We start from the raw sequence: 24040 nt of genomic DNA, 5'->3' as shown, positions 1-24040 counted from the left end.
CCTTGACCTCCTAAAGTGCTGGGATTATAGGCGTAACCCACCATGCCCAGCCTAATTTTTATTTTTTGTAGAGATGGGGTCTCACTCTGTTGCCCAGGCTGGTCTCAAACTCCTGGGCTCAAGTAATCATTCCACCTCAGCCTCCCATAATGTTGGGATTACAGATGTGAGCTACTATGCCTGGGGTTCTTTGATCTTTCTCACCCTACACACATGTGCTATCCAAGGCAGTGGCCACTAGCCTCCTGTGGCTCACCAGCCCTGGTCCAAATTGAGACATGCTCCAAGTGGAAAATACACACCCAATTTTTTTCTTTTCTTTTTTTTTTTTTTAGACAGGATCTCGCTCTGTTACCCAGGTTGGAGTATAGTGGCACAGCTCACTGCAGCCTCAACCTTCCAGGTTCAAGTGATCCTCCAACCTTGGCCTCCCAAGTAGGTGGGACTACAGGTATGTGCCACATTGCCAGCTGCTTTTTAAATTTTTTGTAGAGATGAGGTCTCACTTTATTGACCAGGCTGGTCTAGAAATTTTGGGCTCAAGTGATCCTCCCGCCTTGGCCTCTCAAAGTGCTGGGATTGCAGGCGTGAGCCACTCCACTTGGCCAGGATATATTATTAATACTTAATTTTGGGCCAGGCACGGTGGCTCACACCTGTAATCCCAGCACTTCGGGAGGCCAAGATGGGCAGATCACTTGAGGTCAGGAGTTTGAGACAAGCTTGGCCAACATGGTGAAACCCCGTCTCTACTAATAATCCAAAAATCCGCCAGGCATGGTGGTGCACGCGTGTAATCCCAGCTACTTGGGAGGCTGAGGCAGAAGAATCGCTTGAACCCAGGAGGCAGAAGTTGCAGTGAGCCAAGATTGCTCCACTGCACTCCAGCCTGGGCGACAGAGTGAGACTCTGTCTCAAAAAAAAAAAGGAAAAAAACAGAAGAACTGTGTGGCTGACATGCTCCAGCCCTAAGCTAAGTTCAGACTGCCAGCCTCTGTCTTTCTGACCCTAGTTTCTGTCTCCCTAGGGGACTTCCTTTCTCGTGGATGTCCTCCTTGTCTGTCATGGCCTCACTGTCCCCTCTGTGTGACTGATATGCTCCAGATGCGGGTTGCAACTCCAGCTCCCTGCTCAGTACCTTCCTTCCACCCCAGCAGCAGGTCCAGACTGAACTTACCACCTCCTGCTCCAGAACCAATCTGCCTGCCTCCTTTGCTAGTTGCCCCTTGCTGTCTACCCCATCCCCACTGCTACCCATGCTATGACTCCAGGACAATTGAAACAGCCTCCTTGCAAGGTCCTGTTGACCCCAGCTCACACCTCAACCCCAAAGACTCATGCCTGGCAGTCTTTCCAATCATGCCTGCATTGCCACATCACTCCCTGCCCCAAACCATCAGGGTCTCCCCTCTGCTGACTGAACACAGTGGGTGTCTCACCAAAATCTCATCCTGACCAATCTCTCCAACTACCTGTCCCTCCACTCCTTTTTTTTTTTTTTTTTTTTTTTGAGAGAGAGTCTCACTGTGTCACCCAGGCTGGAGTGCAGTGGCACGATTTCAGCTTACTGCAATCTCCATCTCCTGGGTTCAAGAGATTCTCCTGCCTCAGCCTCCTGAATAGCTGGGATTACAGGCATACACCACCACGCCCGGCTATTTTTTGTATTTTTAGTAAAGACAAGGTTTCATTGTATTGGCCAGGCTGGTCTCGAACTCCTGACCTCAAGTGATTCGCCCGCCTCGGCCTCCCAAAGTGCAGGGTTTACAGGCATGAGCCACCGTGCGCGGCCTCTTCTCCCCAATTTGTAAAAGTAGAGATGGGTCTTGCTATGTTCCCCTGCTGGGTCTTGAACTCCTAGCCTCAAGCCATCCTCCCACTTCAGCCTCCCAAAGTGCCGGGATGACAGGTGTGGGTCACTGTACTGGGCCCCTGCCCCCAATTTGTGTCCTGTTCACCTTTCTGGGAACATTCATTGACCGACATTTCTCAAAAATAAATGTTCGTTGAATGAATGAATGAATGAATGAATGAATGAATGAAGAGGCAGGCAAAGTGGCGGGCGCTGTCTGGGTCTCCCCTGTCCCCCACAGTCAGTGCTAGGCCAGGTCCCCTTCCTCTCACCAGTGAGGCCAGGATGGAACCCCCAATCCAGGGGCTGAACTTGCGCTCCATGGTGCTGTTGCTGGCAATGAGTTTCAGTCGCATGCTCTGGGGGTAAAAAGGGGCTGGGGGAAGCAGACACCTAGGTTCTGGGAAGGGACAGGGCTTGGGGGGCAGGGGGAAGACTTGGGAAGCCTCAGGGGCAGGGGTTCTGCTCTGGTGGACAGAACAGAAGGAAGGACATGGGAAGAATGGGGGACTCAGTCCTGGACAGCTGAGCCAGGATGGGCTTCTGGGGCACTGGGTCAGGGGTGGGCTCCTACCGGTGGGGTCTTCTGGGAAAGCTCTCGATTGAGCCTGTCAGTGAAGCCCTGCAGCAGTGTGTTCCCGCCGGTGACAATGACACTCCCATACAGGCCCTGAGAGCAGGAAGAAGGAGTGAGCCACGGGGGACAGCCCCCCAACCCTGCCTTCCCACTTCCCCTGGGCCCCTTTGCCCAGCCTCAGCTCCGGCCTGGCCTCACCGGGCGAATGTCAATGTCACACATGCCGATGCTGGTGGTCACCACGTGGCCCACACCCAACATGGTATTCCCCGACAGGCCCTGCAGAGAGAGGTGACTGGGGCTGTGGGCCCTCTCCCCCTTCCCCCAGTCCCTGCAATCCTTCCCAGCCTCCCCCACGCCCCAGGATCCAAGGACTGCAGCCAGCACCCACCCCAGTCCTTGCCACACAGCCAAACCTTGACGTTCGAGGGATCAAAGAGGCCCTCGGGGATGCGGAGTCGCTCGGCGCCATAGTCTGTGTTGTAGCCATTGGGCATCTCGTAGTGCACTGTGGGCATTTGTGCAGCCACCCTGCCCAGAAGGGAGCAGGACTCTGCCTGGGGTGCTCAAGAGGGATCAGTGGGTGGACAGCACCAGAGTCCCCCAGCCCACCCCAGGAGTCCCAGTTCTGCCCTTTCTCCCACCCCCCAGCCCTGAGCCACACTCACTGTTCATCGTAGGGGGAGTCTGAGACCTGCAGCACGGAGGCCTGGAAGTCCTGGATCACCTCCTGAAATCCCAGTGAGGGTGATGAGGGCCTGGGTTCCTCCTGAGCAACACCCCCCGCCCAGCTCCCCCTCCCTGCTCCACCTCCCATGCAAGGCCCCTGCCTCGCCCCCATTCACGGCAGGGGAGGGGGCTTCAGGGGACCCTCTCCAGAGGCTCACATTACACATGTAGTTATGCCAGGACTTGGAGACCTGGGGGAGCTTCTCCTTCTTCTTCCAGTTTGGGGGGGCGCCCTCCCGGACAGGCTCCTGTGGGGGCACAGCGTAGGAACACCCTTTCTTAGCCCACCCTGACCCCTACCCCACCTTCCTGGCACTGTTCCCAGCTCTGCAGCTAACTGGCACTGGAGGCTCTGCTGTGCTGCCTGCAAGAGGGTTTCTCACCCTTTCCTGATGGACAGGAGAGAGAATGGGGCATGCCTCTCTCTCCGTGTGTGCCCTTCATGCAGTGGATACAGCTGACCTGGAGAACACCAGGAATACAGCAGTGACAGAATCTCCAGAGAATGACCTCCTAGGGGTCCGTGATCCACATGAGGGTACAGGACGGAGCTAAGCACACAGTGTCACTTCATACAGCACCCTGGCTACTGCCTATTACCGTTCCACTTTACAGAAGAGGAAACTGAGGCCCAGGGAGCTTTGATATCATGCTATTGGTCACACAGCTCTTTTTTTTTTTTTTTTTTTCAGAGTCTCACTCTGTCGCCCAGGCTGGAGTACAGTGGCGCGATCTCGGCTCACTGCAACCTCTGCTTCCAGGGTTCAGGTGATTCTTCAGTCTCAGCCTCCTGAGTAGCTGGGACTACAAGCATGTGCCACCATACTTGGCTAGTTTTTGTAGTTTTAGTAGAGATGTGGTTTCACCATGTTGCCCAGGCTGGTCTCGAAGTGAGTTCAAAGTGATCTGCCTGCCTCGGCCTCCCGAAGTGCTGGGATTACAGGCATGAGCCACCATGCCCGGCCGGTCCCACAGCTCTTGCACGGCAGAGGCAGAACTTGAACCTGGGTTTATATTGAACCCTAGAACCCACCACACTGGCCCTCACACATCCTGCTGTCTGCTAGCTGATTCCATGACCTCAGCGTATCCCTCAGCCTGTCTGGATTTCAGATGCCTCACTTATATAAGGAGAAACTGAAGCCAGGACCCACTGGGGAGCCTGCTGCTCTCTGCTCTGATATCTCGTGTGTCAGCGGGTTGACGGCCATGGGGCAAGTGGCCAGGACTCTAGTGGCAGCTCTGTGTCCCCAGAGGCCCCACCTTGGCTGCGATCATGTAAGGTGGGATGATGTCAATGGCCATCTCCTGGAACAGCTCCCGGCACTGCATGGAGATGAAGTCCCCTGCCAGAGGGGACTTGACGATGCCTGGAAGGAAGGCAGTGTCAGGATCTCGTCCTCCTGGTGCGCCCCTGCCCCTTGCCGAAGCCCCACCTTGCTGCAGGACGTAGCCGTCATGTACTGGAATGGCCGTGGTGTGGGTGGCCCCACTGTCCAGCACAAGGCCCGTGGACCGCCCGTTTGCAAAGCTGGCATCGGATGGGTAAGTCAAAGAGACAGCAGTGGCAAATGAAGGGCCTGGGCCCAGATCTGGTCTGGTCACTCTCTGCTCTGCCAGGGTCCAGCTCATCCCCAGTGTGCAAATCTCTCCTCCTGGTGATGACTCATCTCCTGGAGAAAGGCTCTGAGACCCCAGTTACTTCTTTTTTTTTGTTTTGTTTTGTTTTGTTTTGTTTTGAGACGGAGTCTCGCTCTGTCGCCCAGGCTGGAGTGCAGTGGCCGGATCTCAGCTCACTGCAAGCTCCGCCTCCCGGGTTCACGCCATTCTCCTGCCTCAGCCTCCCTAGTAGCTGGGACTACAGGCGCCCGCCACCTCGCCCGGCTAGTTTTTTGTATTTTTTTTAGTAGAGACGGGGTTTCACTGTGTTAGCCAGGATGGTCTCGATCTCCTGACCTCGTGATCCGCCCGTCTCGGCCTCCCAAAGTGCTGGGATTACAGGCTTGAGCCACCGCGCCAGGCCCCCAGTTACTTCTTTACTTATTGTTTGTTTGTTTGTTTGTTTGTTTGTTTGTTTATTTATTTATTTTTTGAGACTGAGTCTTGCTCTGTCACCCAGGCTGGAGTGCAATCGCTCACTGCAACCTCTGCCTCTGGGTTCAAGAGGTTCTCCTGCCTCAGCCTCCCAAATAGCTGGGACTACAGGTGCCCACCACTATGCCTGGCTAATTTTTGCATTTTTAGTAGACACAGGGTTTTGCCATGTTGGCCGGACTGGTCTCGAACTCCTGACCTCAAGTGATCTGCCTGCCTCGGCCTCCCAAAGTGCTGGGATTATAGGTGTGAGCCACTGTGCCTGGCCAGCCACAGCGCCCAGCCCCTTTATTTTTGGTTGTGTCCTATAGATTCCCTAAAATTAGGGTCACTATCACCCCAGTGCATAGCACAGGGTTCAATGTAAGGCAGATCCTAAAAAAAGTCAGTGTTGAAGGAGTTCTTGGGAAGGGACTGCCGCAGTGTTCTACATATCTCCCTCCTCTGTCCAGTTCCAGTGCCTGCTCTCTCCAGGGCCCAGCTCGCTGTCTGCTCAGCCTGATCCAGGGAACAGAAAGGGGCCGCTGATCTGGCCACCCCAGGCTCAGATGTGCTCAGTCCACTGGGCCTTCTGCACTAGTGGGGCGGAGGGAGGTGTCTGCCCATTGGGACACTGATCTTCAGAGAACCAGGCCTGATCCCCCAGCTCATCTCAGCTGAGCTCAGCACAGGCCCCACCCCTGCCCTCCACCCAGTCAGAGCAGCTCAGTCCAGAGGATACGCGGTGAGCACGGCCGTCTTGCATAAGAAGAAGGCAGGAATGTTGTACTGCTCGAACATCAGCTCTGTCAGCTTCTCCCGCTTGGCCCGTGTGTTCCACTGTGGAGAAAGTGCAGGAGGGGAGGATTCAAGAAGGGAGAGGCACAGACCCACATCCACACACATGCAACCCAAACACTCACACATACACTCAGGATCACACACACACATGCATTCAAACACTCGCACACACACACATGACCTAAACACTCACACATACACTCACGGTCATACACACATGCATTCATTTGCGCATACACACACTCAAACACACATACACTCACACTCACAGATACACACACACAAATACACACACATGCATTCACACTATACATACTCTCACAGTTACACATGCATTCAAACACACTCGCAAACACACAGTCAAACACACGTATACACTTGCATTCACACACACAAACTCACACGCACTCGCACATACACATATATTCACACACACACGCATTCAAAACATTTGCACAGGCCAGACACGGTGGCTTACACCTGTAATCCCAGCACTTTGAGAGGCCAAGGCAGGAGGATTGCTTGAACCCAGCAGTTCGAAACTAGCCTGGACAACATAGTGAGATGCTGTCTCATTTAAAAAAATTTTTTTAAAGTAAAGAGCTTGTGGGAATTAAAACTACATGAACAGAAATGAAAAACTCAATAGAAGGATTGGAACATAAAGTGGAGGGAATATCTTGGAAACCAAAGGAAAAAGGTAAACAGATGGAAAATATAAGAGAAAAGGGAATTAAATTAGAGGACCAATTCAGGGGGCAACAAAATCCAAATAACAGAAAATCTCAAGAGAGAAAATGGAGAGAAATAAATAACTAAATAAATATTTTTTTCACTGAATTGAAAGACATAGGTTTTCAGAGTGAAGAGACGTACTAAGTGCCTAGAGCCACGAATGAAAATATGCCACATTGAGGATAAAGTAAAAATTCTATAAACTTTCAGAAACAAAAACATTACATCAGAGGATCAGAAATCAGATGGTTTCATCCTTCTTAATGGCAACAATATATGCTGGAAGAAGGACAACGGAAAAGTGCCTTCAAGATTCTGAAGAATAATGATTTCCAACCTGGCATGTGATACCTAGCTGAGCTATCAACTCAAGGTGAGACATACAAAGTCTCAAAAAATATACTTCCCATGACCTTTCTTTAAATTTTTTTTTTTAGATGCCGGGCACGGTGGCTCACGCCTGTAATCCCAGCACTTTGGGAGGCTGGAGCAGGCAGATCACTTGAGGTCAGGAGTTTGAGACCAGCCTGGCCAACATGGTGAAACCCCGTCTCTACTAAAAATACAAAAATTAGCCAGGCGTGGTGGGAGGTGCCTGTAATCCCAGCTACTCGGGATGCTGAGGCAGGAGAATCGCTTGAACCCAGGAAGTGGAGGTTACAGTGAGCCGAGATCACGCCATTGCACTCCAGCCTGGGGAACAAGAGCGAGACTTCATCTCAAAAAAAATTTTTTTTTTTAGATTATTAATTTTTTTTTCCTTTTAGACAGAGTCTCACCCTGTCGCCCAGGCTGGAGTGCAGTGGCATGATCTAGGCTGACTGCAACCTCTGCCTCCTAGATACAAGCGATTCTCTTACCTCAGCCTTCCGAGTAGCTGGGACTACAGGCATGCACCACCATGGCCAGCTAATTTTTATATTTTTGGTAGAAATAAGATCTCAGTATATTGCACAGGCTGGTCTCAAACTCCTGGGCTCAAGTGATCCTCCCACCTTGGCCTCCCAAAGTGCTGGGATTACAGGAGTGAGCCACTGTGTCTGGCCTCTCATGACTTTTCTAAGGCAGTTACTGAAGGACCTGCTCCATGAAAACAAAAGAGTGAGTCAAGAAAAGGAGTTAAGTACAGGAAACAGAACTTCTGACCAGAACAGAGGCAAAAGGATTCTATGAGATGATGGTGAAGGGAAATACCAGCACAACAGGTCTGTCCCCGGGCAGAGGGCTACTAGTGCAAACTGGAACAGGTCAGTGGGCTCCTGAAGAAATTTCTTCAAGAAGATGAAATTGATAAAATGTCTAATGAAACTGATGTCTTGACAAAAGATATAATTGATGAATAATTTAGGGTTCACACTGTTAAGTAGATAGAAAACCAGACCAAATATAATCAAACACAGGGCTGGGGGTGGTGGCCTGTCTGTAATCCCAGCACTGTGGGAGGCCAAGGTGGGTGAATCACGAGGCCAAGAGACCGAGACCATCCTGGCCAACATGGTGAAACCCTGTCTCTACTAAAAATACAAAAATTATCTGGGTGTGCTGGCGCACACCTGTAGTCCCAGCTACTTGGGAGGCTGAGGCAGGAGAATCGCTTGAACCTGAGGTGGAGCTTGCAGTAAGCCGAGATTGCACCACTGCACTCCAGCCTGGTGACAGAGCAAGACTCCCTCTCAAAAAAAAGAAAAAAAATTGAACACATTTTTTTTTTCCAGTTCTAGGAAAACAAAAAGTTGCACAAGAAAGGAAAAGTGATCATAGTGTATATTGCCTGTCTCAGTCCTGATTAACATACATAGTAATAAAAATGTAAATCTTGGGCTGGGCACAGTGACTCATGCCTGTAATCCCAGCACTTTGTAAGCTGAGGTAGAAGGATCGCTTAAGCACAGGAGTTTGAAGCCAGCCTGGGCAATATAATGAGACCCCATCTCTACAAAAGATTCTCTTAAAATTATTTCTAACTTAAAAAGAGTGTAAATACTGAATATTGATTTCTTTCAAAGTCTAAAATACAACTGGGCTGGGTGCAGTGGATCCCACCTGTAATCCCAGCATTTTGGGTGGACGACGCGGGCGGATCGCTTGAGCCCAGGAATTCAAGACCAGCCTGGAAAACATGGTGAAACCCTGTCTCTACAAAAAATTTAAAAATCAGCTGGGCGTGGTGGCTCATGCCTGTAGTTCCAGCTACTCCGGAGGCTGAAATGAGAGGATCACTTGAGCCCAGGAGACCAAGGCTGCAGAATTGTGCCACTGCAATCCAACTTGGGTGATAAACTGAGCGGAGCCCCTGTTTTTGAGACAAAATCTCAAAAACAAGTAACAAACCCCCAAACAACAACAACAACAAAAACAACAACAACAAAACCCACTGTACTTAAAGGAGGGTAATAGAAATATGTTGTGGCATAGGCTGGGGAGGAAAAAAGAGCTAAGTGATCATTTTCTAGAGTGGAAAATTCATTGATAATATCTAAAACTAAAAACTCCACAGGCAGCAATTTAAGTGTAATATTAGAGATATGGAAGAAAATACCCCCAAAATTAGCTAAAAAGGAGAAAAACAGTTGCTTCTATAAAGAGGAATCTATAAGGATATGGGTAAGAACATTTTTTAAAATGCAGTTTAAAAAATTTTTTAATTGTTATTGTTTTGATAAAAGAGATGGGTCTTGCCATATTGTCCAGGGTGGTCTCGAACTCCTGGGCTCAAGTGATCCTCTCGCCTTGGCTTCCCAAAGTGCTGGGATTACAGGTGTGAGCCCACATCCCCAGCTCACCAATGTTGACCGAAATAATAATAAGTTAAAAGGTCTAAAAAGTACTTGGAGGCTGGGCATGGTGGCTCATGCCTGTAATCCCAACACTTTGGGAGACCAAGGCGGGTGGATCACCTGAGGTCAGGAGTTCGAGACCAGCCTGGCCAACATGGCAAAACCCCATTTCTACTAAAAATACAAAAAGTTAGCCAGGCATGATGGCAGGTGCCTGTAATCCTAGCTACTCGGGAGGCTGAGGCAGGAGAATCCCTTGAACTCGGGAGGCAGAGGCTGAGATCTCACCATTGCACTCCAGCCTGGGTGACAGAGTGAGACTCTGTGTCAAAAAAAAAAAAAAAAAAAATTAAAAAAGGACTTGGAGATGGAGAAGGGCAGCAGAGTAGATAGAACAAGAAGAGAGCAGGAGGGATGGAGACTTAGGAAGGAAGGAAAGTGGTTGGGTTGGGTGAGGGGAGTCTGAAAAGGGAAGGGAAGTGGCTGACATCGGTGGCTTGAGGGGAGAGGAGGAGAGGTGGATGGTGGGAAGCAGGTGCAATGGAGATTGGGGTTGGACATGGGAAGGCAGGAGGCACTCACCGGGGCCTCGGACATGAGCACGGGGTGCAAGTTTGGCTCAGACTTGACGTGTTTGCTGTAGGTATGATCCAGGATGGCTCGGAAGCACTCCCAGTCCTCGACTGGGGCCAGAAGAGCAGAGTGGAGAAAGGCAAGAGGGCAGGCAGGGGTCAGGGACAGGAAGAAAAGGAGGGAGAAAGGCCAAGCCCAAAGGAGGGTCAGTGAGTCCAGGCCCAGGGGAACGTCCCCCCTTCCCAGAAACCTGCTGGGCCCCTGGGAAGGGAACCCAGTGAGAAGAACCCTGGCAGCGAGAAGAACCCTGGGGCTGCAAGGAAGACTCCTTGGGGAGTGGGGGCTGCTATGTCCCAGATCGTGGGGAGTGGGCTCCCTATCTGTCAGGAGGTGATGGGTGGGGGCCCCTTACTCATGCCATTCTTGAGGGGCGACATGACCTCCGCTCCATCCCGAGGCACGTGCAGGGCATTGGTGTCGATGTGGAAGATCTTCCCTTTCTTCTCTTTGTCCCCCTCCAGCTCCAGCCCGCCCCCCTCCTCCGCGGCCAGCAGCCCCACCGTGGTGGGGAAGTCAGCCTGGTGGGGAAGGGTTGGGGGAGGATCGGCAGGAGAGGGGTCACCCTCTTGCCCCTGTCCAGCCCCACGGCAGGGTCCTCAGCCCGCCCCTGGGTTTATTCCCACATTCCCGCTCAGCAGAGCTTCTGGGCGATCTGGGAGAGCCCTGGGTCACTGGAAAGCCTGAAGAAGGGTCCGGAGCCCCTAGGATTTAGAGAGGAGACTGGAAGGCTCACCTTGGGACAGTCCTCCCCAGCGTACCCAGCGCGGACTGAGAAGGAGCCAATGTCAAAGACCAGCGCCCCCACCTCATCTGTGAGGGGAGACAGGCCTGTAAGGGGACCTCCCCCGAAGTTTTTCCCGCTAGGTAGTTCCGAGAGAAAGTCAGGGCAGAGCCACAGACTCGCCACCTTCAACACCAGTCTGGAGCCGGTGGGAACTGGGCCTGGAGTCTGAGGTCCTGGGACTGGGGGTGGGGGCATCATACCGCCAGGGTCCCTTCTTGCCCACTGGCCTTGCTCAGGCCACCCTCCCGACGGGAAAGGAAGGGGCCGGGGCCAGGTGGAGGTGGGTTGTAAGGTAGAGAGGTTCGGCCCGGTGCGCACGAGAACGGAGCGCAGGGGAGGCGGGAGACCCGAGCCTGGGACTGGACCCGTTCATGCGCGGAGGTGACAGGCCCCGGGGTGCCCAGAGCTCGGATGGATGGCGCGGGTTCGGAACGCAGGGGGCCGGAGGCTCGCTCACCTCCGCCGTAGACGCCCCCGCTCATAGTGCCCTCTGCGCTGCTAGCGGCCCGTGGGCGGCGGCGGGATCAGCACCGAGGCGGCCGGACAGCTCCCGGGATCCCTGGCGGGGCGGGGCGCGCGGCGACCAATTGGGAGGCCGGATCCCCCGCCCCCAACGGCGCCGCCGATTGGCTGCCAGGCGAGACAATGACCGGACCGGGGGCCGCGGATTTAAAGGGGAAGATACCCTCCGTCAGGCGACCAGGAGGAGATGGGGCAGGGGGCGCCTAGCAGGGACTTAGAGACCGTCGCTAAGGAACGGGCGGCAGAGAGGAGAGCAGGGCAGAGGCGGAGACCAAGACTCTGCAGGACGACTGATGAGGTCCCTACCCCCTTGCTTTTTGTTTTTATTAAATTTTTTGGTGGAAACGGAGGTCTTGTTACGTTGCCCAGGCTGGTCTCGAACTCCAGAACTCAAGCGATCCTCCTCAGCCTCCCAGATAGCAGGGATTACAGGCAGGTGCCAGCACACCTGGCAAATTAAAAAAATTTTTTTTATGGAGACAGGGTCTTGCTCAGGTTGATCTTGAACTCCTGGCCTCAAGCGATCCTCCCACCTCAGCCTCTCAAAGTGCTATGCCCGACCTCTACCCCCTTACTTTTTAAAGCAAGACTGGGGAGAGAGCTCCACTCCCCAGAAGGGTCATCTGTCTTCAGGCTGCTCTGAGCCCGGTTCTGCCACACCCAGGCCTAAATGGAATTGCCGGGAGAGGGAGGGAAGGGAAGATTAAGAGAGGGACCAGAGGGGGTGGGGGTGTGTCTCCATCTCTCTCTGTTTTTTTTCTTTGTTTGTTGTTTTTTTTTAGAGACTGGCTGGTCTTGAACTCCTGGCCTCAATGCCCCAAAGTGCTGGGATTAAAAGCATGAGCCACCGTGTCCAACTTCCCTCCTTTGTCTTTCGCTGGCCCCTCTTCCTTGCCTTGCTCCACCCCTACCCCCACCACCCCAGTACCTGGGCGTTATACATGTGTACACATGCTTACACACATATACATACGTTCACACACAGCCCACCTGGCTTTAGCTTCTTTTCTCCATCTCTCTCTCTCTTCAGCGCCTATTTTCCTAAGGAGGCATTTATCAACAAGAGGGTTTTTGTTTCTTTTCTTTTTGAATTGGGGTCTTCCGTCACCCAGGCTAGAGTGCAGTGGCACGCTCACAGGTCACCGTAACTTTGAACTCCTGGGTTCAAGTGATCCTCTCGCCTCAGCCTTCTGAGTAGCTGGGACTTACAGGTGCACACCACCACACCTGGTTTTTTTTGTTTGTTTGCTTGTTTTAGAGAAGGGCCCTCACTATGTTGCCCAGTCTGGTCTCTAACTCCTGACCTCAAGCGATCCTCCCACCTTGGCTTCCTGAGTCATTGGGATTACAGGTGTCAGCCGCAGCACCGGACTAACAACAGGGTTTTCTACTGCTTGGATCCCAGGTTCTTCTGGGCTCCTGGCACCACAGTTTTGGTAGCAAAGGCAAAGGAGCAGCTCTGACAACTTGGGGTAGCTGAGGGACTCTTATGTGAGGGTGCATGTGTCTGTATGTATGTGTCTATGTGTGTTGGCGTATGGGTGCATGTGTGTACATATGCACATATGAATGCTTGTGTGTGTTGAGTGTGTGCCCATCTACTTGTTTGGGGGCGAGGGAGCTTTGAGACCAGAGATAGCACAGGAAGAGGATACTATGTGAGGTCCGCATGCCCCTGAAGGTTCTCTGCTCACCACATGCCCACCCTGGAAGAGACTCCACCCCTCCCCGGCCAAAGGACAGATGGCTTGAGCTGGCTCATGGATTACCTACTGATGACGGTGGCATTTCAATGCCTAGGGTTGGTTCCAAGTTCCAACTTGGCTTCTAAGACTGAAAGGGTCCAGGTTTCAGCGGGAGTGGTGAGCTGTAGGGGAGAGGGCTGACTCAGGCGCTGAGAGAGTGAGATTTTTCCAGAGTGACCCTAGGTCAGTCCATTGAGGCCTGGAGGAATTGGGTGGATTTCTTAAAGTGCTTACATTTCTTTTTTTCTTTTTAAGCCGGGGTCTCCCTCTGTCACCCAGGCTGGAGTGCAATGGTGCAATCTCGACTCACTGCAACATCTCCCTCCCGGGTTTAAGCAATTCTTCTGCCGCAGCTTCCCAAGTAGCTGGGGTTATAGGTGCGTGCCACCACTCCTGGCTATTTTTTTTTTTTTTTATATTATTTTTAGTAGAGACCGGGTTTCACCATGTCGGCCAGGTTGGTCTCGAGCTCCTGACCTCAAATGAACGACCCACCTCTGCCTCCCAAAGTGCTGGGATTACAGGCATGAGCCACCATGCCCAGCCAAGTGCTTGCATTTCTTATCGTTTTAAAATGCTGAGGTGAGGATGAAAGGAATGTTGGGGTGGAAAGTGATTCTGTTCATCTTATCCCTCTCCTTTTGTTGACATTTAATGATGTTGCCTCACTTACTCTGAAGTTCACCTTGCCAATTCCTACTATCTCTTTTTTCCTCTCCACCACCCTAACCATCTCAGATTTAGAAACTTGCTCAGGCAGGGCATGTGGGGACTCATGCCTGTAATCCTGGCACTTTGGGAGGCCGAGGTGGGAGGATTGCTTGAGGCCAGGAGTTTGAGACCAGCCTGGGCAACACAGAGACCCCATCTCTCAAAAAAAAAAAAAAAAAAAAAAAAAAAAAAAAAAAAAAAAAAAGAAGAAGAGGAAGAAAAAGAAGAAAAGAAACTTCCCCATTCTTGACTGGGAATGGTGGCTCACACCTGTAATCCCAGCACTGTGGGAGGCCAAGGCAGGCGTAACACTTGAGGTGAGGAGTTCAAGACCAGCCTGGCCAACATTGTGAAATCTCGTCTCTACTAAAAATAAAAAAAAATTAGCTGGGTGTGGTGGTGCATGCCTGTAGTCCCAGCTACTCGGGAGGCTGAGGCAGGAGAGTCATTTGAACCTGGGAGGTGGAGGTTGCAGTGAGCCAAGATCGCACCATTGCACTCCAGCCTGGGTGACAGAGCAAGACTCCATCTAAAAAGAATAATAAAAAACAGAAGGAAACTTGTCCAATCTGGCCAGGCATGGTGGTGTGTACCTGTAGGGGTTTTACAGGTTTTGTTTTGTTTTGTTTTTTCCAGCTAGAACCTGAGCTCTGTCCTGGATCAGAGAGTCTGCTGGGATCAGAGCCAGGATTAGAACCCACAGCTCTTATCAGCCAGTTGAGATATGCCTTTGTTTCCTAACATCTCTGTGTTTCTCACCAAGCTGTGCTGTCTCTATCTGTAGAACAGCTGGTGGTGAGGCCCCCATCTGATTCTGGAGTCAGTGTCTAGCTGAAAGCTGGGCACCCAGGACTATTCAGTAAGTGTCCCTGTGGATATGTTGAGGCCTTAATATTATTACGCATAACTTGGAAATCTGCAGTCTATTTGGTAATGAGCAGTGAATTTTCTTCTCATGGCTGGGGGGAAGCTACAGTTGGCTAACTACAGGGCAGGACTTGATTTAACTCCCAGTCTACTGTGACCAATTTTCTTTTGTCATGATATCTTTTTTTTTTTTTTTTTTGAGACGGAGTCTCGCTCTGTCGCCCAGGCTGGAGTGCAGTGGCCGGATCTCAGATCACTGCAAGCTCCGCCTCCCGGGTTTACGCCATTCTCCTGCCTCAGCCTCCCGAGTAGCTGGGACTACAGGCGCCTGCCACCTCGCCCGGCTAGTTTTTTTTGTATTTTTTTTTAGTAGAGACGGGGTTTCACCGTGTTCGCCACGATGGTCTTGATCTCCTGACCTTGTGATCCGCCCGTCTCGGCCTCCCAAAGTGCTGGGATTACAGGCTTGAGCCACCGCGCCCGGCCTTGTCATGAGATCTGACATAAGATTCTAGTGTATTATGGAAGTGGTTAGGGTAAAGCAATTAATACATTTCACTTGTCCATTCATTGATTCAACAAATATCCTTTTTTTTTTTTTTTTTAAGAGACAAGTGCTGGACGTGGTGGCTGATGTCTATAAACCCAGCACTTTTTTTTTTTTTTTTTTTTTTTTTGAGACGGAGTCTTGCTCTGTCACCCAGGCTGGAGTGCGGTGGTGCGATCTCCACTCACTGCAAGCTCCACCTCCTGGGTTCATGCCATTCTCCTGGCTCAGCCTCCCCTGTAGCTGGGACTACAGGCACCCGCCACCGCGCCCGGCTAATTTTTGTATTTTTAGTAGAGACGGGGTTTCACCGTGTTAGTCAGAATGGTCTCGATCTCCTGACCTCGTGATCCGCCCATCTCAGCCTCCCAAAGTGCTGGGATTACAGACGTGAGCCACCGCGCCCGGCTAAACCCAGCACTTTGGGAGACCAAGGCAGGAAGATGGCTTGAACCCTGGAGTTAGAGACCAGCTTGAGCAACATATCAAGAACCCGTCTCTACAAAAAGTTTTCTAAAAAATTAGCCAGGCACGTTGGTGTGATCCTGTAGTCCCAGCTACTTGGGAGGATGAAGTGAGAGGATCCCTTGAGTCCGAGAGGTTGAGGCTATAGTGAACCATGATCGTGCTACTGCACTCCAGCCTGGGCGACAGAGCAAGACCATGTCTCAAGAAATAAAATAAAGAGACAGGGTCTTGCTTTATTGCTCAGCTGGAGTGCAGTGGTATGGTCACGGATCAGTGCAGCCTCGAACTCCCAGGTTCAAGATCCTCCTGCCTTGGCCTTCCAAAATGCTGGGATTACAAGCATGAGCCCTGTGCCTGGCCAAGAAACATCTTTGATGCCTACTGTGTAGCAGGCACCATGCTATGCATAGGAGGGATACTGAGATGGGTGAGATACAGGATATCCTTGCTCTCAAGGAGCTTGGGTGCAGTGGGAAGCTCAGATATGCACGGAAGAGAGGTGAAATGGAGGACAGGGCCGGTTGCGGTGGCTCACGTCTGTAATCCCAGCACTTTGGGAGGTTGAGGCGAGCGGATCATTTGAGGTGAGGACTAATATGGTGAAATCCTGTCTCTACTAAAAATACAAAAAATTAGCTGGGCATGGTGGCACGCACCTGTAATCCCAGCTACTCAGGAGGCTGAGGCAGGAGAATGGCTTGAAACCGGGAAGCGGAGGGTGCAGTGGGCCGAGATTGTACCACTGCACTCCAGCCTGGGTGACAGAGTGAGACTCTACCTCAATAAAAAAAAAATAAAAAATAAATAAATAATGTAATCCCAGCACTTTGGGAGACCGAGGCAGGCGCATCACGAGGTCGGATGGAGACCATCCTGGCTAACACGGTGAAACCCCGTCTCTACTAAAAAAAAAAATACAAAAAATTAGCCGGGTGTGGTGGTGGGAGCCTGTAGTCCCAGCTACTCGGGAGGCTGAGGCAGGAGAATGGCATGAACCCAGGAGGCGGAGCTTGCAGTGAGCTGAGATCGTGCCACTGCACTCCAGCCTGGGCGACAGAGCAAAACTCTGTCTCAAACAAAAAAAAAAAAAAAAAAAAAAAGGAGGCCCGGAGGAGAGGGGCTACCTGTCTCTAAGAATCCAGGAAATCTTCTAGAAGTGAAGTTGGAGCTAAATTGTGAAGGATGAGGCCATGTACTGTGGCTCATGCCTGTAATCACAGCACTTTGGGAGGCTGAGGCAGGTGGATCACCTGAGGTCAGGAGTTTGAGACCAGCCTGACCAACATGGCAAAACCCCATCTCTACTAAAAATACAAAAAGTTAGCTGGGTGTCGTGGTGGGCACCTGTAGTCCCAGCTACCTGGGAGACTGAGACTGAAGAATCACTTCAACCTGGGAGGCGGAGGTTGCAGTGAGCTGAGAGTGTACCATTGCATTCCAGCCTGGGCAACAAGAGTGAAACTTCATCTCAAAAACAAACAAAACACTGAAGGATGAATAGAAGCTCATAGGTGAAGAAGGTGGGAAAGATATCCAACAAAGAGAACAGCATGGACAGAGGTCTAAGGACATGAAAACTTCTGGAATATGTAGAAACGGGAGTTCAGTCTAGAAGGAGGGTTGGATGTGAGCCGCTGACAGAGGTCAGTGTCAGGAGGAGATGAGACGAAGTAATTAATGACCAACTGGAGGAGGTCGAGGCTGCAGTGAGCTATGATCACACCATTGCAGCCTGGGTGACAGAGTGAGATACTGTTTCATAAAATAAAATAAAATAAAATAAAATAAAATAAAACAAAACCAATGGGTTCATGCCTACAACTGTTTCTGTTTATTTTTCTTTCTTTCTTTCTTTCTTTCTTTCTTTTTTCTTTCTTTCTTTCTTTCTTTTTTTTTTTTTTTTGAGACTGAGTCTCACTCTGTTGCCCAGGCTGGAATGCAGCTCACTGCAACCTCCACCTCCCGGGTTCAAGCAGTTGTCTGCCTCAGCCTCCTGAGTAGCTGGGATTACAGGCGCCCAACACCACACCTGGCCAGTTTTTGTATTTTAGGTAGAGATGGGGTTTCACTTTCTTGGCCAGGCTGGTCTTCAACTCATGACCTTGTGATCCACCTGCCTCAGCCTCCCAAAGTGCTGGGATTACAGGCGTGAGCCACCGCACCCGGCCTTCTCTTTTTCGTTTTAGAGAGAGAGAGTCTTGCTTTGTCACCCAGGCTAGAGTGCAGTCATGCACCACTGCAGCCTTAAACTCCTGAGCTCAAATGATCCTCCCACTTTGGCCTCCTGAGTAGCTGGGACCACAGGCAAGCACCACCATGCCTGGATTTTTTTTCTTTTCTTTTCTTTTTTTTTTTTTTTTGGTAGAAACAGGCTCTTGCTATGTTTCCCAGGCTGGCTTTTTTTTTTTTCCTTTGAGACGGAGTCTCGCTCTGTCGCCCAGGCTGGAGTGAACTGGCGCGATCTCAGCTCACTGCAAGCTCCGCCTTTTGGATTCAAGTGATTCTCCTGCCTCAGCCTCCTGAGTAGCTGGGATTACAGGCGTGTACCACCAGGTCCAGCTAATTTTTTTGTATTTTTAGTGGAGACAGTTTCACCATGTTGGCCAGGCTGGTCTTGAACTCCTGACCTCAAGCGATTCACCCACCTTGGCTTCCCAAAGTGTTGGGATTACAGGCGTGAGCCACCACGCTCCGCCAAACTATTTTTTTTTTTTTTTTTTTTTTTTGAGACGGAGTCTTGCTTTGTCTCCCAGGCTGGAGTGCGGTGGCCCGATCTCCACTCACTGCAAGCTCCACCTCCTGGGTTCACACCATTCTCCTGCCTCAGCCTCCCGTGCGGCTGGGACTACAGGCGCCCGCCACCGCGCCCGGCTAATTTTTGTATTTTTAGTAGAGACGGGGTTTCACCGTGTTAGTCAGGATGGTCTGGATCTCCTGACCTCGTGATCCGCCCATCTCGGCCTCCCAAAGTGCTGGGATTACAGGCGTGAGCCACTGCGCCCGGCCTATTTTTTTTTTTTTTAAACCAGACCCAAAGTGTCTACTGTGTACCAGGCATTGTTATGAATGCTTTACATACATCACATCACTTAGTCCTCACAACAACCAGACTGTTTTCCCCATTTTGCAGGGGAAACAAAGACACAGAGAGGTTGAGGAATTTGCCCAAAGTCACTCAGCTGGTAAGTGACAGAGCTGAGGTCTGAACCAAAGTATGTGAAAAGTGCTGATCCTGGAGCAAATGTCAAGTTTTCATTCATTCCATAAATATTCTCTATTTGCCTGATAGACACTGGGAATAAAAATGACTCATAGGAAGATGGATGATTAAACAAATCATTCAATAAAGTGATCTGGAGAGCCCCACATTCCATGGCCACGTTCAGGTTGGCCAAACTTGAGCCTGGTGATGATGTCTGAGGTGCTAGGGCCAGGCCTAGGCACCACAGACCCCACATCTTGGAAATGATTTGGCGTTTTGTGAGGGTCTGTTCTTTGTTCCTGAGCTCTCACCCAGGATTCTATTTTTTTGTTTTGTTGTTTCGTTTTGTCTTTTTTGAGACAGGATTTCATTCTGTCACCCAGGCTGGAGTGCAGTGGCGTGATCACAGCTCACTGCAGCCTCAATCTCCTGGAGTCAAGCAAACCTTTTGCTTCAGTCTCCCAAGCAGCTGGGACAACAGGCACATGCCACTACACCCAACTGATTATTCTTTTTTCTTGAGATGGAATCTTGCTCTGTTGCCCAGGCTGGAGTTCAGTGGCATGATCTTGGCTCACTGCAATCACTGCCTCCCAAGTTCAAGTGATTCTCCTGTCTCAGCCTCCCGAGTAGCTGGGACTACAGGAACGTAGCCTGGCTAATTTTTGTATTTTTAGTAGATACAGGGTTTTGCCATGTTGGCCAGGCTGGTCTCAAACTCGTGACCTCAGATGATCTACCTACCTTGGCCTCCCAAAGTGCTGGGATTACAGGTGTGAGCCACCGTGCCCAGCCTGACTTTTGCATTTTTTGCAGAGATGAGGTTTTGCCATGTTGCCCAGGCTGGTCTCAAACTCCTGACCTCAAGCAATCCACCTGCCTCAGCCTCGAAAGGTGCTGAGATTACAGGTCTGAGCCACTGTACCCGGCCTTCACCCAGCCTTTGGCCAGATAAACCAAGTGCCTTGGCTTCACAGGGAGCCCCGGTTCCAAGATGGATGGCAAGTGCCCAGAAATACACAGTCCAGTAAAGGCTTCAACACAAATGGAGCCAGCATTGCAATAGCACACAAACAGCATTGTGGTGAAGGAAGCAATATTTAAACTAAGCCCGAGGAAATGGCCTGGGTTTTTCTGGCAGACAAGGAAGTGGAGCTGGAGGAGGGGTGAAAGGCATTCTGAGTTGAGGGGACAAGACCTGGCCTTTGTGTCATGTAAAGAAGTTGACTCTTCTCCTGGAATCCCCTGGGAACTACTGCAAGATTTTGAACAGGAGGGTTATTGATCCAACTGGCATTTTAGAAAGATATCTCTGGCAGCCGTTTGGTAGACTGATTAGAGAGGTACTAAGCTAGAGGCCAGGAAATGGGCAGAAATCAAGGTAATAGCAATTGGCACACCGTAGAAGGGATGGATTTAAGCAGTATTCAAGAGATAGCATTGGGCCGGGCGCGGTGGCTCAAGCCTGTAATCCCAGCACTTTGGGAGGCCGAGGCGGGCGGATCACGAGGTCAGGAGATTGAGACCATCCTGGCTAACACGGTGAAACCCCGTCTCTACTAAAAAAATACAAAAAAAAAACTAGCCGGGCGAGGTGGCGGGCGCCTGTAGTCCCAGCTATTCGGGAGGCTGAGGCAGGAGAATGGCGTAAACCCGGGAGGCGGAGCTTGCAGTGAGCTGAGATCCGGCCACTGCACTCCAGCCCGGGCGACGAGACTCCGTCTCAAAAAAAAAAAAAAAAAAAAAAAGAGATAGCATTGGGCTGGGCACAGTGGCTCATGCCTGTAATCCGAACACTTTGGGAGGCTGAGGCAGGAGGATCACTTGAGGCCAGTGTTAGAGACCACTTTAGGCAACATATCGAGACCCCATCTCTACAGAAAAAAAATTTTTTTTTTTAAATTAGCCTGTTGTGGTGGTGTGTGCCTGTAGTTCTAGCTACTCAGGAGGCTGAGGCAAGAGTATCACTTGAGCCCAGGAGGTTGAGGCTACCAAAAAAACAAAAAAGAGAGAGAGAGAGTGATAACATTGACATGATAGATCCACTAGGCATAGACTGCTACTCTTATACCATTTCCCATTGCCCTTCTTTGTTTATTATGATTATCATCAATTATTGTTTTTTTGAGACAGGGTCTTACTCTGTCACCCAGGCTGGAATGCAGTGGTGCGATCATAGCTCACTGCAGCCTCAATCCCCTGGGCTCACGAGACCCTCCCACCTCAGCCTCATGAGTTGCTGGGACTACAGGCACAAATGCCACCACATCCGGTTAATTAATTAATTTATTTTTATCTTTAGTAAACACGAAGTCTCACTGTGTTGCCCTGGCTGGTTTCGAATTCCTGAGCTCAAGCAATCTTTCTCCTTCGGCCCCCAAAGTGCTGAGATTACAGGTGCGAGTCACCATGCCCAGACTATTTTATTATTTTTTACTTTTTATAGAGACACTATCTCACTATGTTGCCCAGGCTGGTCTTGAACCCCTGGGCTCAAGTAATCCTCCTGCCTCGGCCTCCTAAATTGCCTTCTTTGTTTGTTAATAATGTTTTAGCTGGGTACATGGATAGAGACTACATGTCCCAGCCTTCCTTGCATCTGACCAACTTCTTTTTTTCATTTAAATTAATTAATTTTTATTAATTAACTTATTTTTTTGAGATAGAGTCTCGCTCTGTTGCCCAGGCTGGAGTGCAGTGGTGCAATCTCAGCTCACTGCTCTGACTCCCAGGTTCACGCCGTTCTCCTGCCTCAGCCTCCCTAGTAGCTGGGACCACAAGCGCACGATGCCACGACTGGCTCCTTTTTTTATATTTTTAGTAGAGATAGGGTTTCACCGTGTTAGCCAGGATGGTCTCCATCTCCTGACCTCGTGATCCGCCCACCTCGGCCTCCCAAAGTGCTGGGATTACAGGTGTGACCCACAGTGCCCGGCCGTTTTATTTTTTATTAGAAATGTAAATAATAGAGATGGGGGTCTTGCTATGTTAACCAGGCTGGTCTTGAACTCCTGCCCTCAAGCGAACCTTCTTCTGGCCTCCCAAAGTACTGGGATTACAGGCGCTGTGTCCAGCTGCATCTGGACAACTTCTGAGTAGGTTAGTGGTGTCCTTAATCAGGAGATGACCTGTACTTCCCACTTTACCCCCCTTCCCACATTCAGATATGATGGTGATTTCTGCCTAGGCCCCATGGAACAGAGAGATAGAAGCCACATGTTTAAGACGGCAGAGACTGGCCGGGTGCCGTGGCTTATGCCTGTAATCCCAGCACTTTGGGAGCCCGAGGCAGGCAGACTTGAGGTCAGGAGATCAAGACCAGTCTGGTCAACATGGTGAAATGCCGTCTCCACTAAAAATACAAGACTTAGCCGGGTGTGGTGGCACACACCTGTAATCCTAGCTACTCGGGAGGCTGAGACAGGAGAATCACTTGAACCCGGGAGGTGGAGGTTGCAGTGAGGCAAGATTGCACCACTGCACTCCAACTCGGGTGACAGATCGAGACTCCATCTCAAAAAAAACACAAAAAACAAAAGACAAAACAAAACAAAAAACAGAAAAGAAAAAAAAAAAGATGGCAGAGATGTCCCCACAGTCCTGGAGTGTCTATTTTGAGGTTAAGTCACTGAATTTTGGGGAATTCTTTGTTATAGCCGCCTCGACTATACCCTAACTAATTGACCATCCTTTGGATATGGGGAGGGAGGGCCTGGGAAATATCAGAGTGGGTGCTGGTGCTGTCAACTGGGCCAGAAGATTCAGGGAAGGGATAAGGTTGAGCATGGTGGGTCTCAGGGGAAGATGATTAACTTAGTTTTGAATATGTTGAATGTGAGATGTCTGCAAACAGTGGTGTATAGTAAATGGTTTTTTTGTTTGTTTGTTTTGAGACAGGATGTTGCTCTGTCACTCAGGCTGGAGTGCAGTGGTGCAATCAGAGCTTACTGCAGCCTCCAACTCCTGGGCTCAAGCAATCCTCTCACCTTAGCCTCCTGAGTGGCTGGGACCACAGGCATGCCACCATGCCTGGATAATTTTTAATTTTTTTAAAGATGGGTCTCACTGTGTTGCCCAGGCTAGTCTCAAACTCCTGGTGATGAGCCACCATGCCTAACAACCAGCTCTTCAAAAAGGGGGAGCGCTGATCGGAAGCATTTGCCAATGTCCATGATGTAAATAGAACCACCTTGGCTGAGTTCAAGTTCCTACTATCTTACTTTATTTAATTTTAATTTAATTTTTTTGAGATGGAGTTTCGCTCTTGTCGCCCAGGCTAGAGTGCAATGGTGCTATCTTGGCTCACTGCAACCTCCACCTCTCGGGATCAAGTGGTTCTCCTGCCTCAGCCTCCCGAGTAGCTGGGATTACAGACACCCGCCACCACACCCAGCTAATTTTTTTGTATTTTTTAGTAGAGATGGAGTTTCACCATGTTGACCTCAGGTGATCCACCCACCTGGGCCTCCCAAAGTGCTGGGATTACAGGCATGAGCCACCGCGTCCGGCTCTTCAATTTTCTACTACCAAGATGACGTCACTGAATAAGGAGCTGGGTGTACAATGGGCACTTGTGACCTGGCATGAGCGGATGCCAGCATGCCACTGTCCATGGGCATCTAAGTGGGGATATTCAGTCAGCCGTTGAATGTACACCAAGTCGGCACATGGGGAAGAGACATCTGGGCTGGAGACAGGTTTGAGAGTGTTATGAGCAACTAGCAGGTAAAGTCACAGTAGTGGATGAAGTCACCAATGAATAACATGGAGAGTGAGAAGAGGAGGCCACAGTCAGGATTCTGGGAAAAACAATGTTTGCAGAGTGCCCTGAGGAGGAGGAGAGGCTAAGAAGCCAGAACAGGTAGAGGAAGGAGGCCCTGTGACCCATCAGAGCCACATCCGCCACTTGCTCTCGAGGGTCCTACCTTCTCAGACAAGGTGGCCACTCATTGGTCATCACCTGGCAACTCTGTCCTTCCTTGCATCTGGCCAACTTCTTTTTCCTCTCTCTTTCCTC

General features: G+C 50.6%; 3 protein-coding genes across 4 annotated transcripts in view; 2 read left to right on the top strand and 1 right to left on the bottom strand.

Moving 5' to 3' along the window:
• POP7 (POP7 homolog, ribonuclease P/MRP subunit) overlaps nucleotides 1-24040 on the top strand; it is a 123240-nt gene that overhangs the window by 54392 nt on the left and 44808 nt on the right. The gene's annotated exons all lie outside the window — the stretch shown is intronic.
• ACTL6B (actin like 6B) overlaps nucleotides 1-24040 on the bottom strand; it is a 41776-nt gene that overhangs the window by 1044 nt on the left and 16692 nt on the right. Inside the window, exons 2-14 of one of the 2 annotated variants that reach the window (XM_050783736.1) lie at nucleotides 11419-11528; nucleotides 10911-10987; nucleotides 10530-10695; nucleotides 10127-10227; nucleotides 5974-6071; nucleotides 4595-4689; nucleotides 4422-4528; nucleotides 3317-3406; nucleotides 3098-3159; nucleotides 2846-2960; nucleotides 2628-2708; nucleotides 2427-2522; nucleotides 2125-2211 (exon numbers count right to left, since the gene is read on the bottom strand). In XM_050783736.1, coding sequence (XP_050639693.1) covers nucleotides 2125-2211; nucleotides 2427-2522; nucleotides 2628-2708; nucleotides 2846-2960; nucleotides 3098-3159; nucleotides 3317-3406; nucleotides 4422-4528; nucleotides 4595-4689; nucleotides 5974-6071; nucleotides 10127-10227; nucleotides 10530-10695; nucleotides 10911-10987; nucleotides 11419-11443 — 1200 coding nt within the window. In that variant the 5' untranslated portion in view covers nucleotides 11444-11528. Of the gene's footprint in view, nucleotides 1-2124; nucleotides 2212-2426; nucleotides 2523-2627; nucleotides 2709-2845; nucleotides 2961-3097; nucleotides 3160-3316; nucleotides 3407-4421; nucleotides 4529-4594; nucleotides 4690-5973; nucleotides 6072-10126; nucleotides 10228-10529; nucleotides 10696-10910; nucleotides 10988-11418; nucleotides 11529-24040 lie in introns of those variants that run through there. The other variant, XM_050783737.1, reaches the window with a different exon arrangement.
• GNB2 (G protein subunit beta 2) overlaps nucleotides 1-24040 on the top strand; it is a 92335-nt gene that overhangs the window by 54708 nt on the left and 13587 nt on the right. The window lies entirely within an intron of this gene.

This window comes from Macaca thibetana, chromosome 3 (assembly GCF_024542745.1).
Source record: "Macaca thibetana thibetana isolate TM-01 chromosome 3, ASM2454274v1, whole genome shotgun sequence".
In the NCBI taxonomy this organism is placed as follows: domain Eukaryota; kingdom Metazoa; phylum Chordata; class Mammalia; order Primates; family Cercopithecidae; genus Macaca; species Macaca thibetana.
This window is presented reverse-complemented; position numbering and strand designations above follow the sequence as displayed.